General features: G+C 35.4%; 1 protein-coding gene across 1 annotated transcript in view; it reads right to left on the bottom strand.

The window, feature by feature from the left end:
- ptprma (protein tyrosine phosphatase receptor type Ma) overlaps positions 1-25,083 on the bottom strand; it is a 535,684-nt gene that overhangs the window by 117,276 nt on the left and 393,325 nt on the right. Inside the window, exon 21 of the mRNA XM_034183087.1 lies at positions 16,431-16,621. Within this exon, the coding sequence (XP_034038978.1) occupies positions 16,431-16,621 (191 nt within the window). The remainder of the gene's footprint in view (positions 1-16,430; positions 16,622-25,083) is intronic.

Here is a 25,083-nt window from a genome sequence, read left to right on the forward strand (position 1 = left end):
AGGCACGCCAGCCACAACACTTATTATCGGATGATAAATTCTGCACATTTATTACTAAGGCGAAAGATGATTTCATTTCTTTTAATCAGTCAGACTCTGACCCTATATCTAAGGCTTTGCTGTGGGAGTCTTTAAAAACCTACCTGCGGGGCCAGATTATTTCATATTCCGCACATGTGAAAAAATTAAGAGAATCAAATGTAAAGAAATTATCCGCTGAGATAAAATCTCTTGATCAACAATTAGCAACAACTCAATGTGATAACTTAGTTAAGCGTAGAGTGGCATTACACAGCTTGGGTGGGCTTCATAGATAATTGGCAAAGCTTCTGGGGAAAACCTGGTCTTGTTAGGAGAGACGGCACCCATCCCACTTTGGATGGAGCAGCTCTCATTTCTAGAAATCTGGCCAATTTTCTTAAATCCTCCAAACCGTGACTATCCAGGGTTGGGACCAGGAAGCAGAGTTGTAGTCTTACACACCTCTCTGCAGCTTCTCTCCCCCTGCCATCCCCTCATTACCCCATCCCCATAGAGACGGTGCCTGCTCCCAGACCACCAATAACCAGCAAAAATCTATTTAAGCATAAAAATTCAAAAAGAAAAATAATATAGCACCTTCAACTGCACCACAGACTAAAACAGTTAAATGTGGTCTATTAAACATTAGGTCTCTCTCTTCTAAGTCCCTGTTGGTAAATGATATAATAATTGATCAACATATTGATTTATTCTGCCTTACAGAAACCTGGTTACAGCAGGATGAATATGTTAGTTTAAATGAGTCAACACCCCCGAGTCACACTAACTGTCAGAATGCTCGTAGCACGGGCCGGGGCGGAGGATTAGCAGCAATCTTCCATTCCAGCTTATTAATTAATCAAAAACCCAGACAGAGCTTTAATTCATTTGAAAGCTTGACTCTTAGTCTTGTCCATCCAAATTGGAAGTCCCAAAAACCAGTTTTATTTGTTATTATCTATCGTCCACCTGGTCGTTACTGTGAGTTTCTCTGTGAATTTTCAGACCTTTTGTCTGACTTAGTGCTTAGCTCAGATAAGATAATTATAGTGGGCGATTTTAACATCCACACAGATGCTGAGAATGACAGCCTCAACACTGCATTTAATCTATTATTAGACTCTACTGGCTTTGCTCCAAAAGTAAATGAGTCCACCCACCACTTTAATCATATCTTAGATCTTGTTCTGACTTATGGTATGGAAATAGAAGACTTAACAGTATTCCCTGAAAACTCCCTTCTGTCTGATCATTTCTTAATAACATTTACATTTACTCTGATGGACTACCCAGCAGTGGGGAATAAGTTTCATTACACTAGAAGTCTTTCAGAAAGCGCTGTAACTAGGTTTAAGGATATGATTCCTTCTTTATGTTCTCTAATGCCATATACCAACACAGTGCAGAGTAGCTACCTAAACTCTGTAAGGGAGATAGAGTATCTCGTCAATAGTTTTACATCCTCATTGAAGACAACTTTGGATGCTGTAGCTCCTCTAAAAAAGAGAGCTTTAAATCAGTAGTGCCTGACTTCGTGGTATAACTCACAAACTCGTAGCTTAAAGCAGATAACCCGTAAGTTGGAGAGGAAATGGCGTCTCACTAATTTAGAAGATCTTCACTTAGCCTGGAAAAAGAGTCTGTTGCTCTATAAAAAAGCCCTCCGTAAAGCTAGGACATCTTTCTACTCATCACTAATTGAAGAAAATAAGAACAACCCCAGGTTTCTTTTCAGCACTGTAGCCAGGCTGACAAAGAGTCAGAGCTCTACTGAGCTGAGTATTCCATTAACTTTAACTAGTAATGACTTCATGACTTTCTTTGCTAACAAAATTTTAACTATTAGAGAAAAAATTACTCATAACCATCCCAAAGACGTATCGTTATCTTTGGCTGCTTTCAGTGATGCCTGTATTTGGTTAGACTCTTTTTCTCCGATTGTTCTGTCTGAGTTATTTTCATTAGTTACTTCATCCAAACCATCAACATGTTTATTAGACCCCATTCCTACCAGGCTGCTCAAGGAAGCCCTACCATTATTTAATGCTTCGATCTTAAATATGATCAATCTATCTTTGTTAGTTGGCTATGTACCACAGGCTTTTAAGGTGGCAGTAATTAAACCATTACTTAAAAAGCCATCACTTGACCCAGCTATCTTAGCTAATTATAGGCCAATCTCCAACCTTCCTTTTCTCTCAAAATTCTTGAAAGGGTAGTTGTAAAACAGCTAACTGATCATCTGCAGAGGAATGGTCTATTTGAAGAGTTTCAGTCAGGTTTTAGAATTCATCATAGTACAGAAACAGCATTAGTGAAGGTTACAAATGATCTTCTTATGGCCTCGGACAGTGGACCCATCTCTGTGCTTGTTCTGTTAGACCTCAGTGCTGCTTTTGATACTGTTGACCATAAAATTTTATTACAGAGATTAGAGCATGCCATAGGTATTAAAGGCACTGCGCTGCGGTGGTTTGAATCATATTTGTCTAATAGATTACAATTTGTTCATGTAAATGGGGAATCTTCTTCACAGACTAAAGTTAATTATGGAGTTCCACAAGGTTCTGTGCTAGGACCAATTTTATTCACTTTATACATGCTTCCCTTAGGCAGTATTATTAGACGGTATTGCTTAATTTTCATTGTTACGCAGATGATACCCAGCTTTATCTATCCATGAAGCCAGAGGACACACACCAATTAGCTAAACTGCAGGATTGTCTTACAGACATAAAGACATGGATGACCTCTAATTTCCTGCTTTTAAACTCAGATAAAACTGAAGTTATTGTACTTGGCCCCACAAATCTTAGAAACATGGTGTCTAACCAGATCCTTACTGTGGATGGCATTACCCTGACCTCTAGTAATACTGTGAGAAATCTTGGAGTCATTTTTGATCAGGATATGTCATTCAAAGCGCATATTAAACAAATATGTAGGACTGCTTTTTTGCATTTACGCAATATCTCTAAAATCAGAAAGGTCTTGTCTCAGAGTGATGCTGAAAAACTAATTCATGCATTTATTTCCTCTAGGCTGGACTATTGTAATTCATTATTATCAGGTTGTCCTAAAAGTTCCCTAAAAAGCCTTCAGTTAATTCAAAATGCTGCAGCTAGAGTACTGACGGGGACTAGAAGGAGAGAGCATATCTCACCCATATTGGCCTCTCTTCATTGGCTTCCTGTTAATTCTAGAATAGAATTTAAAATTCTTCTTCTTACTTATAAGGTTTTGAATAATCAGGTCCCATCTTATCTTAGGGACCTCGTAGTACCATATCACCCCAATAGAGCGCTTCGCTCTCAGACTGCAGGCTTACTTGTAGTTCCTAGGTTTGTAAGAGTAGAATGGGAGGCAGAGCCTTCAGCTTTCAGGCTCCTCTCCTGTGGAACCAGCTCCCAATTCAGATCAGGGAGACAGACACCCTCTCTACTTTTAAGATTAGGCTTAAAACTTTCCTTTTTGCTAAAGCTTATAGTTAGGGCTGGATCAGGTGACCCTGAACCATCCCTTAGTTATGCTGCTATAGACGTAGACTGCTGGGGGGTTCCCATGATGCATTGTTTCTTTCTCTTTTTGCTCTGTATGCACCACTCTGCATTTAATCATTAGTGATCGATCTCTGCTCCCCTCCACAGCATGTCTTTTTCCTGGTTCTCTCCCTCAGCCCCAACCAGTCCCAGCAGAAGACTACCCCTCCCTGAGCCTGGTTCTGCTGGAGGTTTCTTCCTGTTAAAAGGGAGTTTTTCCTTCCCACTGTAGCCAAGTGCTTGCTCACAGGGGGTCGTTTTGACCGTTGGGGTTTTACATAATTATTGTATGGCCTTGCCTTACAATATAAAGCACCTTGGGGCAACTGTTTGTTGTGATTTGGCGCTATATAAAAAAAATTGATTGATTGATTGATTGGGACTCCGACGAGGACGGTCGCATCTCCTCCACTCTCCCTTATCTCTCTGCTTTTAACCTTCAAGTCCCTACTTCACCAGACTTGTCAATTCCTCAAACCTATATAGGATTCTGGCTTTATTGGACTACTATTGGATTAATAATGGAACTGATCAACTGGTCTCTGAACGCTACTGACACTTGCCCAGATGGAACGTATCCTGCGGGCTATGTCCTCGACTCCTGGAGTTCTTGGCGTGTGGCATGCTTGGTGCATTTCTCTGTGGAGGACGTCGAGGATTTATTCATTTTTGGTCTTATGGTAGCAGGGTTGGTACTTTTTGGCTTATGTGCTGCCCTGATCTACCGGAAAATTGGCAAGACGGCGGCATCAAGAACCACGGCCCCTCGCTTGTCCGTCATGATTAACGAGGTTGGCAAGGCAGTGCATTCTCAGACTGCTCGGCTCTTGAACTTAGACGCAAATTGGATGACACCTTGGAGCTGATGCGTGCCTTGCAGTTGAAGCTGAAGGTTTTGGAGGCCAGTGAATATTCTTAATTCAAAGTTAGGAATATTCTTAATTTATAATTGGGATTTGGCTGAGTGAGTGGATCTATAAAAAAAGTGTTTTTCACTGCTCGGCTGCAACATTATAGGCATCAAGGTCAATTGCCCTCTGTTTACCTCCAGAGGAATTTATCCAGGTTCTGGTGAGACTATTTGGCTCCATTTGTATCTCAACCCACAAGGACAATAAACTGATAGACTTACACATGGACCAAAGCATGCTCCTGCCTCTCCTCTTACCACTCTCTGCCCCTAATTGGAGTGTAAACATAATTGCCCTTTTTTGGGATCAATAAAGTTGTCTGAAGTACTGAAGTACAAACCGACTTGGACCTTATCACAACAGCTGAAGCAGAACGTCTATTACTGCACTCTCGCACCAAATACTACGAACATGATGATAAGTCAGGAAGATTATTAGCTCATCACTTATGTCCTCAAGCATCCTCTCGATTGATACCGCATATTAAAGATGGAATGGGCGCTTTGGTGGAGGAACCTAAATCTATTAACTCAGTTTTTTCTACTTTTTACAAGTCTCTGTACAGTTCGGAATTTTCTTCGGATGTGAAAGACATGAATAATTTTTTTAGATGATCTTGATTTCCCTACCATAAGCCAAGAATCAGCAACTCTATTAGATTCGGAACTGACTGTCCAGGAACTATCCTTCGCTTTACGTAGCATGAATAATCTCAGAGCTCCTGGCCCTGATGGATATCCAGTTGAATTCATCAAAACTTTTCAGACTAAACTCATTCCTTTATTACCCTCAGTATATGTCGAATCTCTGTCCTCTGGTAGCCTTCCTCCTACATTAAGACAGGCCTCAATTAGCCTCTTACTAAAAAAGGATAAGGATCCTGATCTTTGCACTTCTTACAGACCTATTTCTTTGATGAATGTTGATGCAAAAATTCTGGCAAAGGCTTTGGCTTGCCGTTTGGAAAAAACATTACCAGCAATTATTTCAAAAGAACAAACAGGCTTTATAAAGGGGCGACAACTTTTTTACAACATTCGTACTCTATTAAATATTATATACTCAAAAGTCGCCAATGCTATTCCTGAAGTTGTAATAACAATCGACGCTGAAAAGGCGTTTGATAGAGTTGAATGGCGCTATTTATTCACCGTTTTAACTAAATTTGGTTTCGGCAAAGTATTTATATCTTGGATACGCCTTCTTTACACTCAACCATGTGCCAGTATTGTCACTAACAATGTTCAATCTGAATATTTTACCTTAAATAGAGGCTGCAGACAGGGCTGTCCCTTGTCACCTCTTTTATTCGCCTTTGCAATAGAACCTTTATCTATACATTTGAGAGCTTCTCCATTTTTCACCGGTATTACATGCATGCGCATGGAATTTAAACTCTCACTCTATGCAGATCACTTGTTATTATATGTCAAAGACCCAAAAACAGTTGTTCCTAATATAATCTCAATTTTCCATAGGTTTGGCTCTTTTTCAGGTTACAAAATCAATGTTTCAAGTGTGAGTGAATGCTACCCTGTCAATAAATCGGCAATGCAACTTTCTCCATCAGATGTCCCTTTTAAACTCACTCCGTCAGGATTTAAATATTTGGGGGTCAACCTGACTAGATCTTACAAATCTCTTTATCCGTCAAATTTCTTACCCTTATTGACTGAAGTGAGGGCAGACTTTCAGATATGGAATTCCCTACCTCTCACTTTGATTGGTAGAATTAATACAATTAAAATGGTTGTTCTACCAAAGTTCCTATTTTTGTTTCAAAGTTTGCCCATTTTTTTTACCTAAACAGTTTTTTAAATTAATTGATTCTACAATTTCACATTTTATATGAAATGGCAAGGCACCTAGAGTTAGATTAAAAATACTTCAAAATTGTAAATTTGATGGTGGCCTCTCCTTGCCAAATTTTCAGTTCTATTATTGGGCTGTGAATATAACCAGAATGACTTACTGGATGAAAAAGTTTGATGTGCCATGGTGTCAACTGGAGGCTCAATCATGCTCCATGTCATCATTACCTGCCCTATTAACTGGTTCTGCAACTGTCAACCCCTCTGGCCTTAACAATAGTTCTGTGGTAGTTTCTAGTCTCAAGATATGGTTTCAATTCAGGAAGCAGTATGGATTTGCTGATCCTTCCTCTCTCACTCCTTTGTTAAGAAATCATGTGTTTAAACCTAAATTTACTGACCCAGTCTTTTCCACATTCCAAGTTTGGGCTGAGCTTATTCAATTAAATCCTTCTCAAAAATCTTTAATCTCAAAAATGTATGGCAATATCCAAACTTATGATTGTAATTTGATCTCCAAAACCAAAGAGTCCTGGGAGCGTGAGTTGGGGCTAGCCCTTGATGATCACTGGTGGGACTTTGCACTACAGCTCATCCATAAAAGTACATTGTGCCGCTTGTCTTTGATCCAATTTAAAGTTTTGTTTAGATGTCATTACTCAAAGACAAGACTAGCTCAAATTTTTCTATCCACAGTGGATGTTTGTGACAGGTGTGGTATGTCACCCTGTAATCTTACTCACATGTTTTTCTCTTGCTCAGCACTCACAAATTATTGGCAGGTTTACTTTGATACTTTATCTAAAGTCCTCTCCAAAACAATAGATTTTTCACCCTATGTGGCTATTTTTGGTCTTCCAGAAAACTTCTCCAACTACTCATCCTTGCAGTTACAGTTTTATCGTTTACATCCCTCATCGCCAGACGTCAAATTCTGTTACAGTGGAAATCTGTAAATGTCCCATCCAGCACTCAATGGATGAATGAGGTCATGTCTTTTTTGAAATTGGAAATGATACGATATTCAAGGAAAGGTGACATAAACAAATTCTTTAAAAAATAGCAGCCTTTTATCGACTTTTTTAAAACTTCTTAAGCCAGCCACCCCCCCTCCATTTTAGTTATTTTTATTTATTTAACTTTAATTTTAACTCTTAAATTTACCATTTGCACTATTTTTAGTGAAAACTGCTTATATTTGGTATTCTCTGTAATGTTTTATTATTAACATTTTTATTTTTATTTTTTATTGTTACTTCTTGTATAAAAAAGGAAAATATGTGTGCAACATTTTCTGTATAATTGTTTATTTTGTATTTGTTCACACTCCAATAAAATATATTAAACCAGATATACCAAGTGTTCCAATACTTTTGAGTACAGTTGAGAAACAGTGAGAAGCAACATCTTACATCTCATATATAGTGCAGCAGATAAGAGAATATTTAGAGTGGAATCCTTCAAATGGTGATACAAGCATCAAATTCAGCACATATACAGCTGGAGCAAAATTAATGGAGCAACTTTAACTTTTGACCCCTGTACAAAGTGACACTGGCCTTTGTCACCATTCTTACTGTTTTTACCTCATAACTCCAGAACATTCAGTCACAGATTGTCCAAACTATATCTTTTTTTATAGACTTTCTTTTTTTCCCAAAAAAAGATATAGTTTGGTATTCTTTGGTATATAATTTGGGAAACCAAAGTATTTGGGTTCCAGGGGGAGTATGGTTGCAAAGCTGAAACTTAAAGGAATTGACGGAAGGGCACCACCAGGAGTGGAGCCTGCGGCTTAATTTGACTCAACACGGGAAACCTCACCCGGCCCGGACACGGAAAGGATTGACAGATTGATAGCTTTTTCTTTACAGTTTCTTTACTGATTCCACCAGGCGATTTCACTGATTAATATCACTTTGAACAGATGGAATCAGTTAATCAGTGAAATCACCTGGTGGAATCAGTGGCTGCAAAGAAAACCTGCCCCCTCTTGTCCCTTTCTGGAACAAGTTGCCCACCCCTGGTCAAAATTAAAAGATGCTTCAATCATATAGAAAACTACACCACATTATTTGCCTGATCATAAAGATTCCAAAAAAGCTATAGTTTAGACAATCTGTGACTGAATGTTCTGGAGTTATGAGGTAAAAACAGTAAGAATGGTGACAAAGGCCAGTTTCAGTTTGTACAGGGGTCAAAAGTTAAAGCTGCTCCATTAATTTTGCTCCAGCTGTATTTGTGCTGAATTTGATGCTTGTATCACCATTTGAAGGACTGTTTCAGTTATCTGCTGCACTAGTAAGCCAACAGAGCATGAACCAGCTGCTGTCTGTTAGCTTAAACATGTGTATATAAGACAACCCAAATTAAAGGAGAAATGCTGCTTTTAACAACCTGGACCTCATTTCTGACATAAAATACGGCCTTTTACTCACCAATATAAGTTTGGTGTGATTAGAAGTCCATAGTTCAAACGACGTGTTCAGTTCAAACGTTTTTCTTCTTCTACTAAGGTGAATTAGAACTTTTTGTGGTACACAGCACCAACTACTGGACAGGAGGAACCTAGCAGTCAATCTGACTCACTGATTTGAAAATGCAGCTCTTTCAACCAGATGTGTGGTGCCGTGACATGTCAATCATCTGTGTCCAATCAGATTTCAGGCGAGTCCAATGAAACCCCAGCCTCCGCTCTAGCTCCACCCATGCCAGGAAGTGTTTGACATTAGAACATTTCCTGTTTCACTGTGATTGAAAAGTTGGTACTTCCTGTTTGAGTGTGAACTTGCCACTGAGTTCCCGCGAGATTCCATGGGATCTTGTCTGTCAATCCAGGAAGTGTTTGACATTTGAACATTTCCTGTTTTACTGTGGATTTGAAAATTGGCACTTCGTGTTTAGGACGCCCTGTACCATGAGCGAGCTTCACGCCGCTGCGCAACGCTTCGCTCATATTATTATTGTATTTCAAGCCCCTAAATGGCTCCATTTCAACTTTTTTGGAATATTAACAAATGAGATGATGTTTACCAGAAAAAAACATTAATTATTTTGTGTTCATTCTGTCTGCAGTGAAACACAAGTCAAAGTAAATGTGAGAATGACTGCAGGGGTTTTTATTTGAATTTTTAAATGTTGTCCTGGCTTCTCCTGATTAGGGATTGTTGTAAAAAGTCTTTATTTTAAAATGTCTTCATGCCTTCATAGGCAGGTAGGGTTTCATACAGAAGGTGGAGCTTCACCTCACAAGTTTGACATCTTCTTTGCTATGTGGACTAACCCAATAATAAAGTCATGGTGAAGTGAGTGGAATGTAATCAGGCCTGGATCTGGTGGAAAACATATCTCTGGATAGTGCAGCAAACCACACACAGACGTGTCTTTGTTCAGTGTTCTAACTGATGGTCTTTTATCAGCATGGTGGACTCAAAGTGCAGACAGCGAGGGCTGAGTTAGCGGAGGGTTCAGGTGCCATGCGTGTCGCTGCCACTTCAGAGGATTGGAGTTTTGAGTTTGGAATGGCTGCAAAAAGAAATTTATTGTTGAAGGCCGGCTTTGTTAAGACCAAGGTTCTGTGATCGGCTTCATGTCCCTGACACACTCAGCCACGCTTCCACAATGTCCACAAAAAACTGACTGACCCAGAACCTGCCAGCTTATTAAGAACCCAGTATGCAAAGGGCGCAGTGTGTCCTCCAGAGACGTGGAGGATGTGTCTGAACTTTGGACATGTTCAAACTATGCATGGTAAGGACTAGGGATGGGTACTGATAGGATTTTTTTCAATATCATTGCCATTATTGATCTGATTCCTTATCAATTCCCTTATCAATACTGAGAATTTTCTCTGTACTAAATGTTAATCTATGTCAACAACATTTCATTGAATCTTAAAGTAAATCAATATGAAATTGCCCACTGGATCTTAAATCTCTGGACATAATAAAAATTAATAAAATTTGTACATGGTCATGGCTTCGCTGCTTCTGAGACTGCTTCACAGCTTGTGCTGCAACCCGCTGCTTCGCTTCTCAGAAACAGCGGGCCCACAATCAACGTAGAGAAATGATCATTTTCCTGATAGACACCCTCAAAACCAACGGCCGCTCCAGCATAATGTGAGTTTAAGAACCAACAAAGGAACTGTTCAGCAAAAAGGCTATCAATGTCAGTGAATGGAACAATTTCTTATCAATTCTTAACAGGAGCCATAGTAAGGACACGGGCAAATCAGGACGTAATATTAAATACTAATAATAAAGGAGTGCGCTGAAGTAATGACTTTATTGGGAGTTCAGTGATGTAGCAGAAATATGGCTCAGACAGCAGCTGTCTGTGGGCCGCCGTGTGATCCAAACATGGTGCACAATCGCTGTCCATGGTGCTGAACACAAAATAAATAAACATACTTTCTCCCACACACCTTCCTACAGGTCCAGATTTCCTTCAAAGCTTGTGTGTGCATAGACATGCACCTGCCCACATGCACACATCAGATCCTCGCAGTTAAACCATCAGAACCATTAGGTCCTCGTAGTTAAACTAACAGAATCATCAGGTCCTTGTAGTTAAACCATCAGAATCATTAGGTCCTAATAGTTAAACCATCAGAATCATCAGGTCCTCGTAGTTAAACTAACAGAATCATCAGGTCCTTGTAGTTAAACCATCAGAATCATTAGGTCCTAATAGTTAAACCATCAGAATCATCAGGTCCTCGTAGTTAAACTAACAGAATCATCAGGTCCTTGTAGTTAAACTAACAGAATCATCAGGTCCTCATAGTTAAACCATCAGAATCATCAGGTCCTTGTAGTTAAACTAACAGAATCATCAGGTCCTCGTAGTTAAACTAACAGAATCATCAGGTCCTTGTAGTTAAACCATCAGAATCATTAGGTCCTCATAGTTAAACCATCAGAATCATCAGGTCCTCATAGTTTAACTAACAGAATCATCAGGTCCTCGTAGTTAAACTAACAGAATCATCAGGTCCTCATAGTTAAACTAACAGAATCATCAGGTCCTCATAATTAAACCATCAGAACCATTAGGTCCTCATAGTTAATCTAACAGAATCATCAGGCCCTCATAGTTAAACCATCAGAATCATCAGGTCCTCGTAGTTAAACCACCAGAATTATCAGGTCCTCATAGTTAAACCACCAGAATTATCAGGTCCTCGTAGTTAAACTAACAGAATCATCAGATCCTCATAGTTAAACCATCAGAATCATTATGTCCTCATAGTTAAACCATCAGAATCATCAGGTCCTCGTAGTTAAACTAACAGAATCATCAGGTCCTCATAGTTAAACCATCAGAATCATTATGTCCTCATAGTTAAACCATCAGAATCATCAGGTCCTCGTAGTTAAACTAACAGAATCATCAGGTCCTCATAGTTAAACTAACAGAATCATCAGGCCCTCATAGTTAAACCATCAGAATCATCAGGTCCTCGTAGTTAAACCACCAGAATCATCAGGTCCTCATAGTTAAACCATCAGAACCATTAGATCCTCATAGTTAAACTAACACAATCATCAGGTCCTCACAGTTAAACCATCAGAATCATCAGGTCCTCATAGTTAAACCATCAGAATCATTAGGTCCTCATAGTTAAACCATCAGAATCATCAGGTCCTCATAATTAAACCATCAGAACCATTAGTTCCTCATAGTTAAACTAACAGAATCATCAGGTCGTCATAGTTAAACAATCAGAATCATCAGGTCCTCGTAGTTAAACCATCAGGATCATCAGGTCCTCATAGTTAAACCATCAGAATCATCAGGTCCTCGTAGTTAAACCACCAGAATTATCAGGTCCTCATAGTTAAACAATCAGAATCATCAGGTCCTCGTAGTTAAACCATCAGAATCATCAGGTCCTCGTAGTTAAACCATCAGAACCATCAGGTCCTCGTAGTTAAACCATCAGAACCATTAGGTCCTCATAGTTAAACTAACAGAATCATCAGGTCCTCACAGTTAAACCATCAGAATCATCAGGTCCTCGTAGTTAAACTAACAGAATCATCAGGTCCTCATAGTTAAACTAACAGAATCATCAGGTCCTCACAGTTAAACCATCAGAATCATCAGGTCCTCGTAGTTAAACTAACAGAATCATCAGGTCCTCGTAGTTAAACCATCAGAATCATCAGGTCCTCATAGTTAAACCATCAGAACCATTAGGTCCTCATAGTTAAACTAACAGAATCATCAGGTCCTCATAGTTAAACTAACAGAATCATCAGGTCCTCACAGTTAAACCATCAGAATCATCAGGTCCTCCTAGTTAAACTAACAGAATCATCAGGTCCTCACAGTTAAACCATCAGAATCATCAGGTCCTCGTAGTTAAACTAACAGAATCATCAGGTCCTTGTAGTTAAACCATCAGAATCATCAGGTCCTCATAGTTAAACCATCAGAACCATTAGGTCCTCATAGTTAAACTAACAGAATCATCAGGCCCTCATAGTTAAACCATCAGAATCATCAGGTCCTCGTAGTTAAACTAACAGAATCATCAGGTCCTCGTAGTTAAACCATCAGAATCATCAGGTCCTCATAGTTAAACCATCAGAACCATTAGGTCCTCATAGTTAAACTAACAGAATCATCAGGCCCTCATAGTTAAACCATCAGAATCATCAGGTCCTCGTAGTTAAACTAACAGAATCATCAGGTTCTCATAGTTATTCCACCTCTGATATGTTCAAACATTCACATAATTTAAATGCTGTTTTACTGTCCTAAAGCAGGTAGGGGTTGGTGAGGTTAGACCTTACTTGTGTGAGGTGCCTTGAGGCAGCTTTTGTTGTGGTTTGACACTATATAAACTAAATAAATTAAATTAAATCAAAAATTAACCTGAGTCTTATTTTCATCTCAGCAGCTTCAGAAAGGTTTGTGCTGATCCTGGGTCAGTTTGAACCGCCTCATTGACTTTGTGTTGATGCCACACACCAGCTGTCTGTGATGTCTGCTTTTACCCATGCATCCTGCAAATGAAAGAAGCCACCAAGATGAGTCCAGACTTCATCAAAGTCCTTCAGTGTTCCACTCTACCATGCAGCTGAGAGTGGTGTATCAACAGACAAACATCTCTCGACGCTTCTAAGTCCTTCAGTCTTGGTGGCTTCCCTCAGTCGTCTCTGCATGGGCTCACTCACTGCTGTGGCCACTTTAACTGAACAATATTCTTCATGACTGTCAGGATTCTTGAACGAGTGGCACAAAAAGTGGAGGACACAAATGCAGACCCACAGGCAGAGATGGGGGAATTATCAAAAGGCTTTATCTGGAGGCAAGGCAGCAGTTCAGTACACGGGTAGGCAGGCAGCGATACAGAGGTAACAGGCAGACATTGGGCTGAGGTGTAGTCAAAAAACAAGTAATGTTCAAAAACATAGTAAGGCAGAGTATGCAGGCAGAGACGAGAGCAGAGTCCAAAAAACACAAGCAGGGTCATACTTAGTAAGGCAACCAGATCAAAGTCAAACTACGGCGAGAAAAAGAGCAAAAAGGGCTGAGACAAGGGCAGAAGCACAAGGCATGAAGCACAATGAACCAGCAGTGAAGAACATGAAAGACGGAGCTTAAATGCAGGTGGGATAATCAGGACGTGATAAGAGTCAGGTGTGGGGAAGGTGAGGACATGACAAAGGTGAGTCCAGCAGGTGCAAGAGAGTGCAGGAAAGTGAAACCAGGTAAACAGAAGCAGAGGAATTAGTGACAGAAACTAGAAAATAAAATGAGACCAAAAAAGTTCAACAAGGAAAAAGATCAAGACTAAACTAGAACGAAACTACATGTAGCAACAGTATATACAGGGTTCTAGCTAGCGCAAACTTGCGTTACGGCCCATTACACTATAATTTTGGACCGTTACGCTTATTTTCAATACAGCGTCTGTAATCAACCGTTTTTGCAGCGCGACTCCAGTTTGAAGCGTGAATTGAAGCAATGCTTCGATTCAATGGCTCGTGGCTCTTTGATTCGCTGCTCTTCAGAAACGGTAAGTCCGCTTCTTAACTCCTCTCAAAGCCATTAAAATATCATGAGTCACTTTTGTGTGGATTAAAGTCACTAACTGGGACTCTTGTCTTGTTGCAGTCAACAAACGAGAATCGTCCTCCGTTCCGTTGTCACAGCTCTAAATGCTGCGCAGCTCTCTGCTGAGACAGAGTCCGCTCGGAATTAATAACTTCAAAACGAATCACCGCTTTAAATAAAATGACACCTCTTACAAACGTTGCAATACACAAAATAAACTACAATCGACTAAAAGGTTTTTTCCTCCCAAAATGAGACGTCCTGCATTCTTTATAAACCTGACCTGCAGCACAGCTGTAGAGCTCAGCTCATATGGAAAGACATTCACGCCAATAATAATGTCTGAAAGGAAATGCTTTTGACAAAAACTAACAGATTTTATTTCTGTTTATGTTCAGAGATCAAGGATCCACCATGTAGAGTTTATTATGTCCAGAGTTTAAGGATCCAGTAACCAATTCCATATTTATTTACTTTAAGACTCAATAAAATGTTGTTCAATTTCAATTTAATTAGCTTATAAAGCGCCAAATTACAACAAAAGCCGTCTGAAAGGTGCCTCACACAGAACAGTCCAACATAAAAAATTAAAATGAATAAATACAAATAAAAAAATTCAAATACCTAATTAAAAACAGAAGTAAAAGAATAAAACAAGAAAATAAAAACTACTCATAAGAAAGAGAATAAAAATAGGTTTTAAGTCTTGACTTAAATATGTCCACGGACTCTGACTGTCTCACTGAGGGCCATGTACTGGCCAACCCAGAATGAGATTGTCCACTCAACAAACTTCCCCAGCCTTCTGGACATGATGAAGGGACTTGGGCTGTTGTACCTGTCTTTTCCCCTTTGGGTTCCCCTAGAATGGACAATTTTTAGCTTGAATTTTCAAAAGCTTCCCCCCTTCCACACCAACCCCCCCCCCCCACCCCCCCAGTCGATTCACTCCCTCGACATTACCACTACGCTAAAATTTTATCCTAGCTAGAACCCTGATATAAACAGACAGTACATCCAGTGACTGAAGAAAAAAAACGGGAAAGCAGAATCAACAAAGTAAATAAAGGGCAGAGCCAAAAGTAAAACGGCACTAACGATGAAGCAAGAGAAAATAACCAAACAGAAAATCACCGGGCAGGATCACAGATGGATGGCAAAACCATAACAGGAGGCCGGAGAGGGCCAAACCATGACAATGACTGATTTCATTGAACTCCAACAAAACCATCCAGTGATCTGTGTTTGTTTGTGAAGATGTTCAGTTGCGACTGAAGCGGTTTAATTTGCGGTGCAGCTTTTCTGGGAGATCTGCTCCTCCCCTCCGTGCCACTACTCCTCCACAAAAGCTTCTCTTAGTTTTCTACATTGCCTGTATAAAGAGTTTGTTCTTCCTGTTCTCCAGCAGTTGTTGGTGTTGGCTTTTGACCTCCATGTTGTCTGCTCTGCTACAGGTTTCTTCCCTGTGCGCTGAGGTCACGCTCAGAGATGATGTGATTTACAGTCAGACAGATCTCTAGGAAGTTGTTTCTTTTTGTGCAGAAAAGTGTCTGAATGTGGTTATTTTGATTTCTTTTGACAAAACAATAAATACTTTAAAATATAATTATGAATGTCATTATCTGTGTGTATTTAATCATTGTGCACAAATATGCAACGTCACAAGACATTTAAATTATTTTTTGAATCACTGGCAGCAGCCTGACGCCACGCTGACTGAGCCAGCTGTGTGGGTGAGTTAAGACTGGTAACTAGTTCAGTCAACACAGACTGACAGACAGTGTTTCTATTTACAGCATATTTTGGTTTAGTTTGAGTCATAAATGAGTCATCTGAACTCTTTCGGTTGCAGTCGAGTAACTAAAATGTCAAACACTACTGACTGCTGGTAAAGTAAACAACAGAGTGGATCATGTGACATGACGAGCTGAAGTGATGCTGATGATGCCTTCAACAGGAACTCAAAGATCAGAAAAACTTAAATTTACAAAGAAAAAAAACAGTGTCACACTGAAGCTCTGAAGCAGATTTATAAGATGTTCTGATCTCGTTAATGATGTGTGAGGATGCACTCTGACCTCATACTCCTCCTTGAACCCGTAACCTTCGGCACACTTCATCTGCGTGATGTGCTGCAGCAGGTCGGCCACGCGCACGGCCGGGTGAAGCTGGGCCGTCTGGTACGGCGGCGCCTCGCGGTCCGACTCGCGCTGTTTGTAGTGTGATTGGACCAGGCTGCTGGTTTCACTGGTCATCGTCTGACTGTCGTCTGTGCAGGAAAACAAAAATACCACAACCCAAAAGATTACACAAGACCAAACTGCTTTACTGTACAATGTACATCAACAAAACATTCAGCTTCCGAAATAATCTCAAAGTGAAAACAAATCTCTACAACATGACTGAAATTCAACAAAAACACCACTTTCACAGCCAATTCTCTTTTGACAGCTGTCATCAACTGAGCCTGCACAAAAGAGACGAGTGAGGGAAGCCACCAAGACGTCTGACATCCCGAAAGAAGCATCAGTGGCTGTGACAGGAGACACTTTGGTCTGTTGTTTCTCCAGTCACAACTTCACAGTTCAGTGGAAAACAGAAAGAATCTATAAAAAAGAAGAGAATGAAAACCAGCCTCGAGTCTGCAACACGGCACATAATAAGAATAATATTAATGAGAATAATATTAAGAAGAAGAACATTATTATTATCATTATTAACAATGATAATATTAATAATCGTATTAAGAAGAAGAACATTATTATTATCATTATTAACAATGATAATATTCATAATAATCATATTAAGAAGAACATTATTATTATCATTATTAACAATGATAAAATTCATATTAAGAAGAACATTATTTATTTTCATTATTATCATTATCATTATTAACAATGATAATATTAATAATCGTATTAAGAAGAAGAACATTATTATCATTATTAACAATGATAATATTAATAATCATATTAAGAAGAAGAAGAACATTATTATTATCATTATTAACAATGATAATATTAATAATCATATTAAGAAGAAGAACAATATTATCATTATTAACAATGATAATATTAATAATCGTATTAAGAAGAAGAACATTATTATTATCATTATTAACAATGATAATATTAATAATCATATTAAGAAGAAGAACATTATTATTATCATTATTAACAATGATAATATAAATAATCATATTAAGAAGAACATTATTATTATCATTATTAACAATGATAATATTAATAATCATTAAGAACATTATTATTATCATTATTAACAATGATAATATTAATAATCATATTAAAAAGAAGAACATTATTATTATCATTATTAGCAATGATAATATAAATAATCATATTAAGAAGAAGAAGAACATTATTATTATCATTATTAACAATGATAATATTAATAATCATATTAAGAAGAAGAAGAACATTATTATTATCCAATGATAATATAAATGATCATATTAAGAAGAAGAACATTATTATTATCATTATTAACAATGATAATATTAATAATCATATTAAGAAGAAGAAGAACATTATTATTATCCAATGATAACATAAATAATCATATTAAGAAGAAGAACATTATTATTATCATTATTAACAATGATAATATTAATAATCATATTAAGAAGAAGAAGAACATTATTATTATCCAATGATAATATAAATGATCATATTAAGAAGAAGGAGAACATTATTATTATCATTATTAACAATGATAATATTAATAATCATATTAAGAAGAACATTATTATCCAATGATAACATAAATAATCATATTAAGAAGAAGATTATTATTATCATTATTAACAATGATAATATTAATAATCATATTAAGAAGAAGAAGAACATTATTATTATCCAATGATAATATAAATAATCATATTAAGAAGAAGAACATTATTATTATCATTATTAACAATGATAATATTAATAATCATATTAAGAAGAAGAAGAACATTATTATTATCCAATGATAATATAAATGATCATATTAAGAAGAAGGAGAACATTATTATTATCATTATTAACAATGATAATATTAATAATCATATTAAGAAGAAGAACATTATTATTATCATTATTAACAATGATAATATTAATAATCATATTAAGAAGAAGAACATTATTATTATCCAATGATAATATAAATGATCATATTAAGAAGAAGGAGAACATTATTATTATCATTATTAACAATGATAATATTAATAATCATATTAAGAAGAAGAACATTATTATTATCATTATTAACAATGATAATATTAATAATCATATTAAAAAGAACATTATTATTATCCAATGATAATATAAATAATCATATTAAGAAGAAGAAGAACATTATTATTATCATTATTAACAATGATAATATTAATAATCATATTAAGAAGAACATTATTATTATCATTATTAACAATAATATTAATAATCATATTAAAAAGAAGAACATTATTATTATCCAATGATAATATAAATAATCATATTAAGAAGAAGAAGAACATTATTATTATCATTAACAATGATAATATTAATAATCATATTAAGAAGAAGAACATTATTATTATCCAATGATAATATAAATAATCATATTAAGAAGAAGAAGAACATTATTATTATCATTATTAACAATGATAATAATAATCATATTAAAAAGAAGAACATTATTATTATCCAATGATAATATAAATAATCATATTAAGAAGAAGAAGAACATTATTATTATCATTAACAATGATAATATTAATAATCATATTAAGAAGAAGAACATTATTATTATCCAATGATAATATAAATAATCATATTAAGAAGAAGAACATTATTATTATCATTATTAACAATAATATTAATAATCATATTAAAAAGAAGAACATTATTATTATCCAATGATAATATAAATAATCATATTAAGAAGAAGAAGAACATTATTATTATCATTAACAATGATAATATTAATAATCATATTAAGAAGAAGAACATTATTATTATCCAATGATAATATAAATAATCATATTAAGAAGAAGAACATTATTATTATCATTATTAACAATGATAAGTCCCTGTTGGTAAATGATATAATAATTGATCAACATATTGATTTATTCTGCCTAACAGAAACCTGGTTACAGCAGGATGAATATGTTAGTTTAAATGAGTCAACACCCCCGAGTCACACTAACTGTCAGAATGCTCGTAGCACGGGCCGGGGCGGTGGATTAGCAGCAATCTTCCATTCCAGCTTATTAATTAATCAAAAACCCAGACAGAGCTTTAATTCATTTGAAAGCTTGTCTCTTAGTCTTGTCCATCCAAATTGGAAGTCCCAAAAACCAGTTTTATTTGTTATTATCTATCGTCCACCTGGTCGTTACTGTGAGTTTCTCTGTGAATTTTCAGACCTTTTGTCTGACTTAGTGCTTAGCTCAGATAAGATAATTATAGTGGGCGATTTTAACATCCACACAGATGCTGAGAATGACAGCCTCAACACTGCATTTAATCTATTATTAGACTCTATTGGCTTTGCTCAAAAAGTAAATGAGTCCACCCACCACTTTAATCATATCTTAGATCTTGTTCTGACTTATGGTATGGAAATAGAAGACTTAACAGTATTCCCTGAAAACTCCCTTCTGTCTGATCATTTTTTAATAACATTTACATTTACTCTGATGGACTACCCAGCAGTAGGGAATAAGTTTCATTACACTAGAAGTCTTTCAGAAAGCGCTGTAACTAGGTTTAAGGATATGATTCCTTCTTTATGTTCTCTAATGCCATATAACAACACAGTGCAGAGTAGCTACCTAAACTCTGTAAGGGAGATAGAGTATCTCGTCAATAGTTTTACATCCTCATTGAAGACAACTTTGGATGCTGTAGCTCCTCTGAAAAAGAGAGCTTTAAATCAGAAGTGTCTGACTCCATGGTATAACTCTCAAACTCGTAGCTTAAAGCAGATAACCCGTAAGTTGGAGAGGAAATGGCGTCTCACTAATTTAGAAGATCTTCACTTAGCCTGGAAAAAGAGTCTGTTGCTCTATAAAAAAGCCCTCCGTAAAGCTAGGACATCTTTCTACTCATCACTAATTGAAGAAAATAAGAACAACCCCAGGTTTCTTTTCAGCACTGTAGCCAGGCTGACAAAGAGTCAGAGCTCTATTGAGCTGAGTATTCCATTATCTTTAACTAGTAATGAGTTCATTACTTTCTTTGCTAACAAAATTTTAACTATTAGAGAAAAAATTACTCATAACCATCCCAAAGACGTATCGTTATCTTTGGCTGCTTTCAGTGATGCCGGTATTTGGTTAGACTCTTTCTCTCCGATTGTTCTGTCTGAGTTATTTTCATTAGTTACTTCATCCAAACCATCAACATGTTTATTAGACCCCATTCCTACCAGGCTGCTCAAGGAAGCCCTACCATTATTTAATGCTTCGATCTTAAATATGATCAATCTATCTTTGTTAGTTGGCTATGTACCACAGGCTTTTAAGGTGGCAGTAATTAAACCATTACTTAAAAAGCCATCACTTGACCCAGCTATCTTAGCTAATTATAGGCCAATCTCCAACCTTCCTTTTCTCTCAAAAATTCTTGAAAGGGTAGTTGTAAAACAGCTAACTGATCATCTGCAGAGGAATGGTCTATTTGAAGAGTTTCAGTCAGGTTTTAGAATTCATCATAGTACAGAAACAGCATTAGTGAAGGTTACAAATGATCTTCTTATGGCCTCGGACAGTGGACTCATCTCTGTGCTTGTTCTGTTAGACCTCAGTGCTGCTTTTGATACTGTTGACCATAAAATTTTATTACAGAGATTAGAGCATGCCATAGGTATTAAAGGCACTGCACTGCGGTGGTTTGAATCATATTTGTCTAATAGATTACAATTTGTTCATGTAAATGGGGAATCTTCTTCACAGACTAAAGTTAATTATGGAGTTCCACAAGGTTCTGTGCTAGGACCAATTTTATTCACTTTATATATGCTTCCCTTAGGCAGTATTATTAGACGGTATTGCTTAAATTTTCATTGTTACGCAGATGATACCCAGCTTTATCTATCCATGAAGCCAGAGGACACACACCAATTAGCTAAACTGCAGGATTGTCTTACAGACATAAAGACATGGATGACCTCTAATTTCCTGCTTTTAAACTCAGATAAAACTGAAGTTATTGTACTTGGCCCCACAAATCTTAGAAACATGGTGTCTAACCAGATCCTTACTCTGGATGGCATTACCCTGACCTCTAGTAATACTGTGAGAAATCTTGGAGTCATTTTTGATCAGGATATGTCATTCAAAGCGCATATTAAACAAATATGTAGGACTGCTTTTTTGCATTTACGTAATATCTCTAAAATCAGAAAGGTCTTGTCTCAGAGTGATGCTGAAAAACTAATTCATGCATTTATTTCCTCTAGGCTGGACTATTGTAATTCATTATTATCAGGTTGTCCTAAAAGTTCCCTAAAAAGCCTTCAGTTAATTCAAAATGCTGCAGCTAGAGTGCTGACGGGGACTAGAAGGAGAGAGCATATCTCACCCATATTGGCCTCTCTTCATTGGCTTCCTGTTAATTCTAGAATAGAATTTAAAATTCTTCTTCTTACTTATAAGGTTTGAATAATCAGGTCCCATCTTATCTTAGGGACCTCGTAGTACCATATCACCCCAATAGAGCGCTTCGCTCTCAGACTGCAGGCTTACTTGTAGTTCCTAGGGTTTGTAAGAGTAGAATGGGAGGCAGAGCCTTCAGCTTTCAGGCTCCTCTCCTGTGGAACCAGCTCCCAATTCAGATCAGGGAGACAGACACCCTCTCTACTTTTAAGATTAGGCTTAAAACTTTCCTTTTTGCTAAAGCTTATAGTTAGGGCTGGATCAGGTGACCCTGAACCATCCCTTAGTTATGCTGCTATAGACGTAGACTGCTGGGGGGTTCCCATGATGCACTGTTTCTTTCTCTTTTTGCTCTGTATGCACCACTCTGCATTTAATCATTAGTGATCGATCTCTGCTCCCCTCCACAGCATATCTTTTTCCTGGTTCTCTCCCTCAGCCCCAACCAGTCCCAGCAGAAGACTGCCCCTCCCTGAGCCTGGTTCTGCTGGAGGTTTCTTCCTGTTAAAAGGGAGTTTTTCCTTCCCACTGTAGCCAAGTGCTTGCTCACAGGGGGTCGTTTTGACCGTTGGGGTTTTTCTGTAATTATTGTATGGCTTTGCCTTACAATATAAAGCGCCTTGGGGCAACTGTTTGTTGTGATTTGGCGCTATATAAAAAAAAAATTGATTGATTGATAATATTAATAATCGTATTAAGAAGAACATTATTATTACCATTATTAACAATGATAATATTAATAATCATATTAAGAAGACGAACATTATTATTATCATTATTAACAATGATAATATTAATAATCATTAAGAAGAAGAACATTATTATTATCATTATTAACAATGATAATATTAATAATCATATTAAGAAGAAGAAGAATATTATTATTATCCAATGATAATATAAATAATCATATTAAGAAGAAGAAGAACATTATTATTATCATTATTAACAATGATAATATTAATAATCATATTAAGAAGAAGAAGAACATTATTATTATCATTATTAACAATGATAATATTAATAATCATATTAAGAAGAAGAACATTATTATTATCCAATGATAATATAAATAATCATATTAAGAAGAAGACGAACATTATTATTATCCAATGATAATATAAATAATCATATTAAGAAGAAGAAGAACATTATTATTATCCAATGATAATATAAATAATCATATTAAGAAGAAGGAGAACATTATTATTATCCAATGATAATATAAATAATCATATTAAGAAGAAGAAGAACATTATTATTATCCAATGATAATATAAATAATCATATTAAGAAGAAGAAGAACATTATTATTATCCAATGATAATATAAATAATCATATTAAGAAGAAGAACATTATTATATCCAATGATAATATAAATAATCATATTAAGAAGAAGAAGAACATTATTATTATCCAATGATAATATAAATAATCATATTAAGAAGAAGAAGAACATTATTATTATCCAATGATAATATAAATAATCATATTAAGAAGAAGAAGAACATTATTATTATCCAATGATAATATAAATAATCATATTAAGAAGAAGAAGAACATTATTATTATCCAATGATAATATAAATAATCATATTAAGAAGAAGAACATTATTATCATCCAATGATAATATAAATAATCATATTAAGAAGAAGAAGAACATTATTATCATCCAATGATAATATAAATAATCATATTAAGAAGAAGAAGAACATTATTATTATCCAATGATAATATAAATAATCATATTAAGAAGAAGGAGAACATTATTATTATCCAATGATAATATAATCATATTAAGAAGAAGAAGAACATTATTATTATCCAATGATAATATAAATAATCATATTAAGAAGAAGGAGAACATTATTATTATCCAATGATAATATAATCATATTAAGAAGAAGAAGAACATTATTATTATCCAATGATAATATAAATAATCATATTAAGAAGAAGAAGAACATTATTATTATCCAATGATAATATAAATAATCATATTAAGAAGAAGGAGAACATTATTATTATCCAATGATAATATAATCATATTAAGAAGAAGAAGAACATTATTATTATCCAATGATAATATAAATAATCATATTAAGAAGAAGGAGAACATTATTATTATCCAATGATAATATAATCATATTAAGAAGAAGAAGAACATTATTATTATCCAATGATAATATAAATAATCATATTAAGAAGAAGGAGAACATTATTATTATCCAATGATAATATAAATAATCATATTAAGAAGAAGAAGAACATTATTATTATCCAATGATAATATAAATAATCATATTAAGAAGAAGGAGAACATTATTATTATCCAATGATAATATAAATAATCATATTAAGAAGAAGGATAACATTATTATCATCCAATGATAATATAATCATATTAAGAAGAAGAAGAACATTATTATTATCCAATGATAATATAAATAATCATATTAAGAAGAAGAAGAACATTATTATTATCCAATGATAATATAATCATATTAAGAAGAAGAAGAACATTATTATTATCCAATGATAATATAAATAATCATATTAAGAAGAAGGAGAACATTATTATTATCCAATGATAATATAAATAATCATATTAAGAAGAAGAAGAACATTATTATTATCCAATGATAATATAATCATATTAAGAAGAAGAAGAACATTATTATTATCCAATGATAATATAAATAATCATATTAAGAAGAAGGAGAACATTATTATTATCCAATGATAATATAAATAATCATATTAAGAAGAAGAACATTATTATTATCCAATGATAATATAAATAATCATATTAAGAAGAAGAAGAACATTATTATTATCCAATGATAATATAAATAATCATATTAAGAAGAAGAAGAACATTATTATTATCCAATGATAATATAAATAATCATATTAAGAAGAAGAAGAACATTATTATTATCCAATGATAATATAATCATATTAAGAAGAAGAAGAACATTATTATTATCCAATGATAATATAAATAATCATATTAAGAAGAAGGAGAACATTATTATTATCCAATGATAATATAAATAATCATATTAAGAAGAAGAAGAACAT

The sequence above is a fragment of the Thalassophryne amazonica genome, chromosome 1 (genome assembly GCF_902500255.1).
Source record: "Thalassophryne amazonica chromosome 1, fThaAma1.1, whole genome shotgun sequence".
NCBI classification, from domain to species: Eukaryota; Metazoa; Chordata; class Actinopteri; order Batrachoidiformes; family Batrachoididae; genus Thalassophryne; species Thalassophryne amazonica.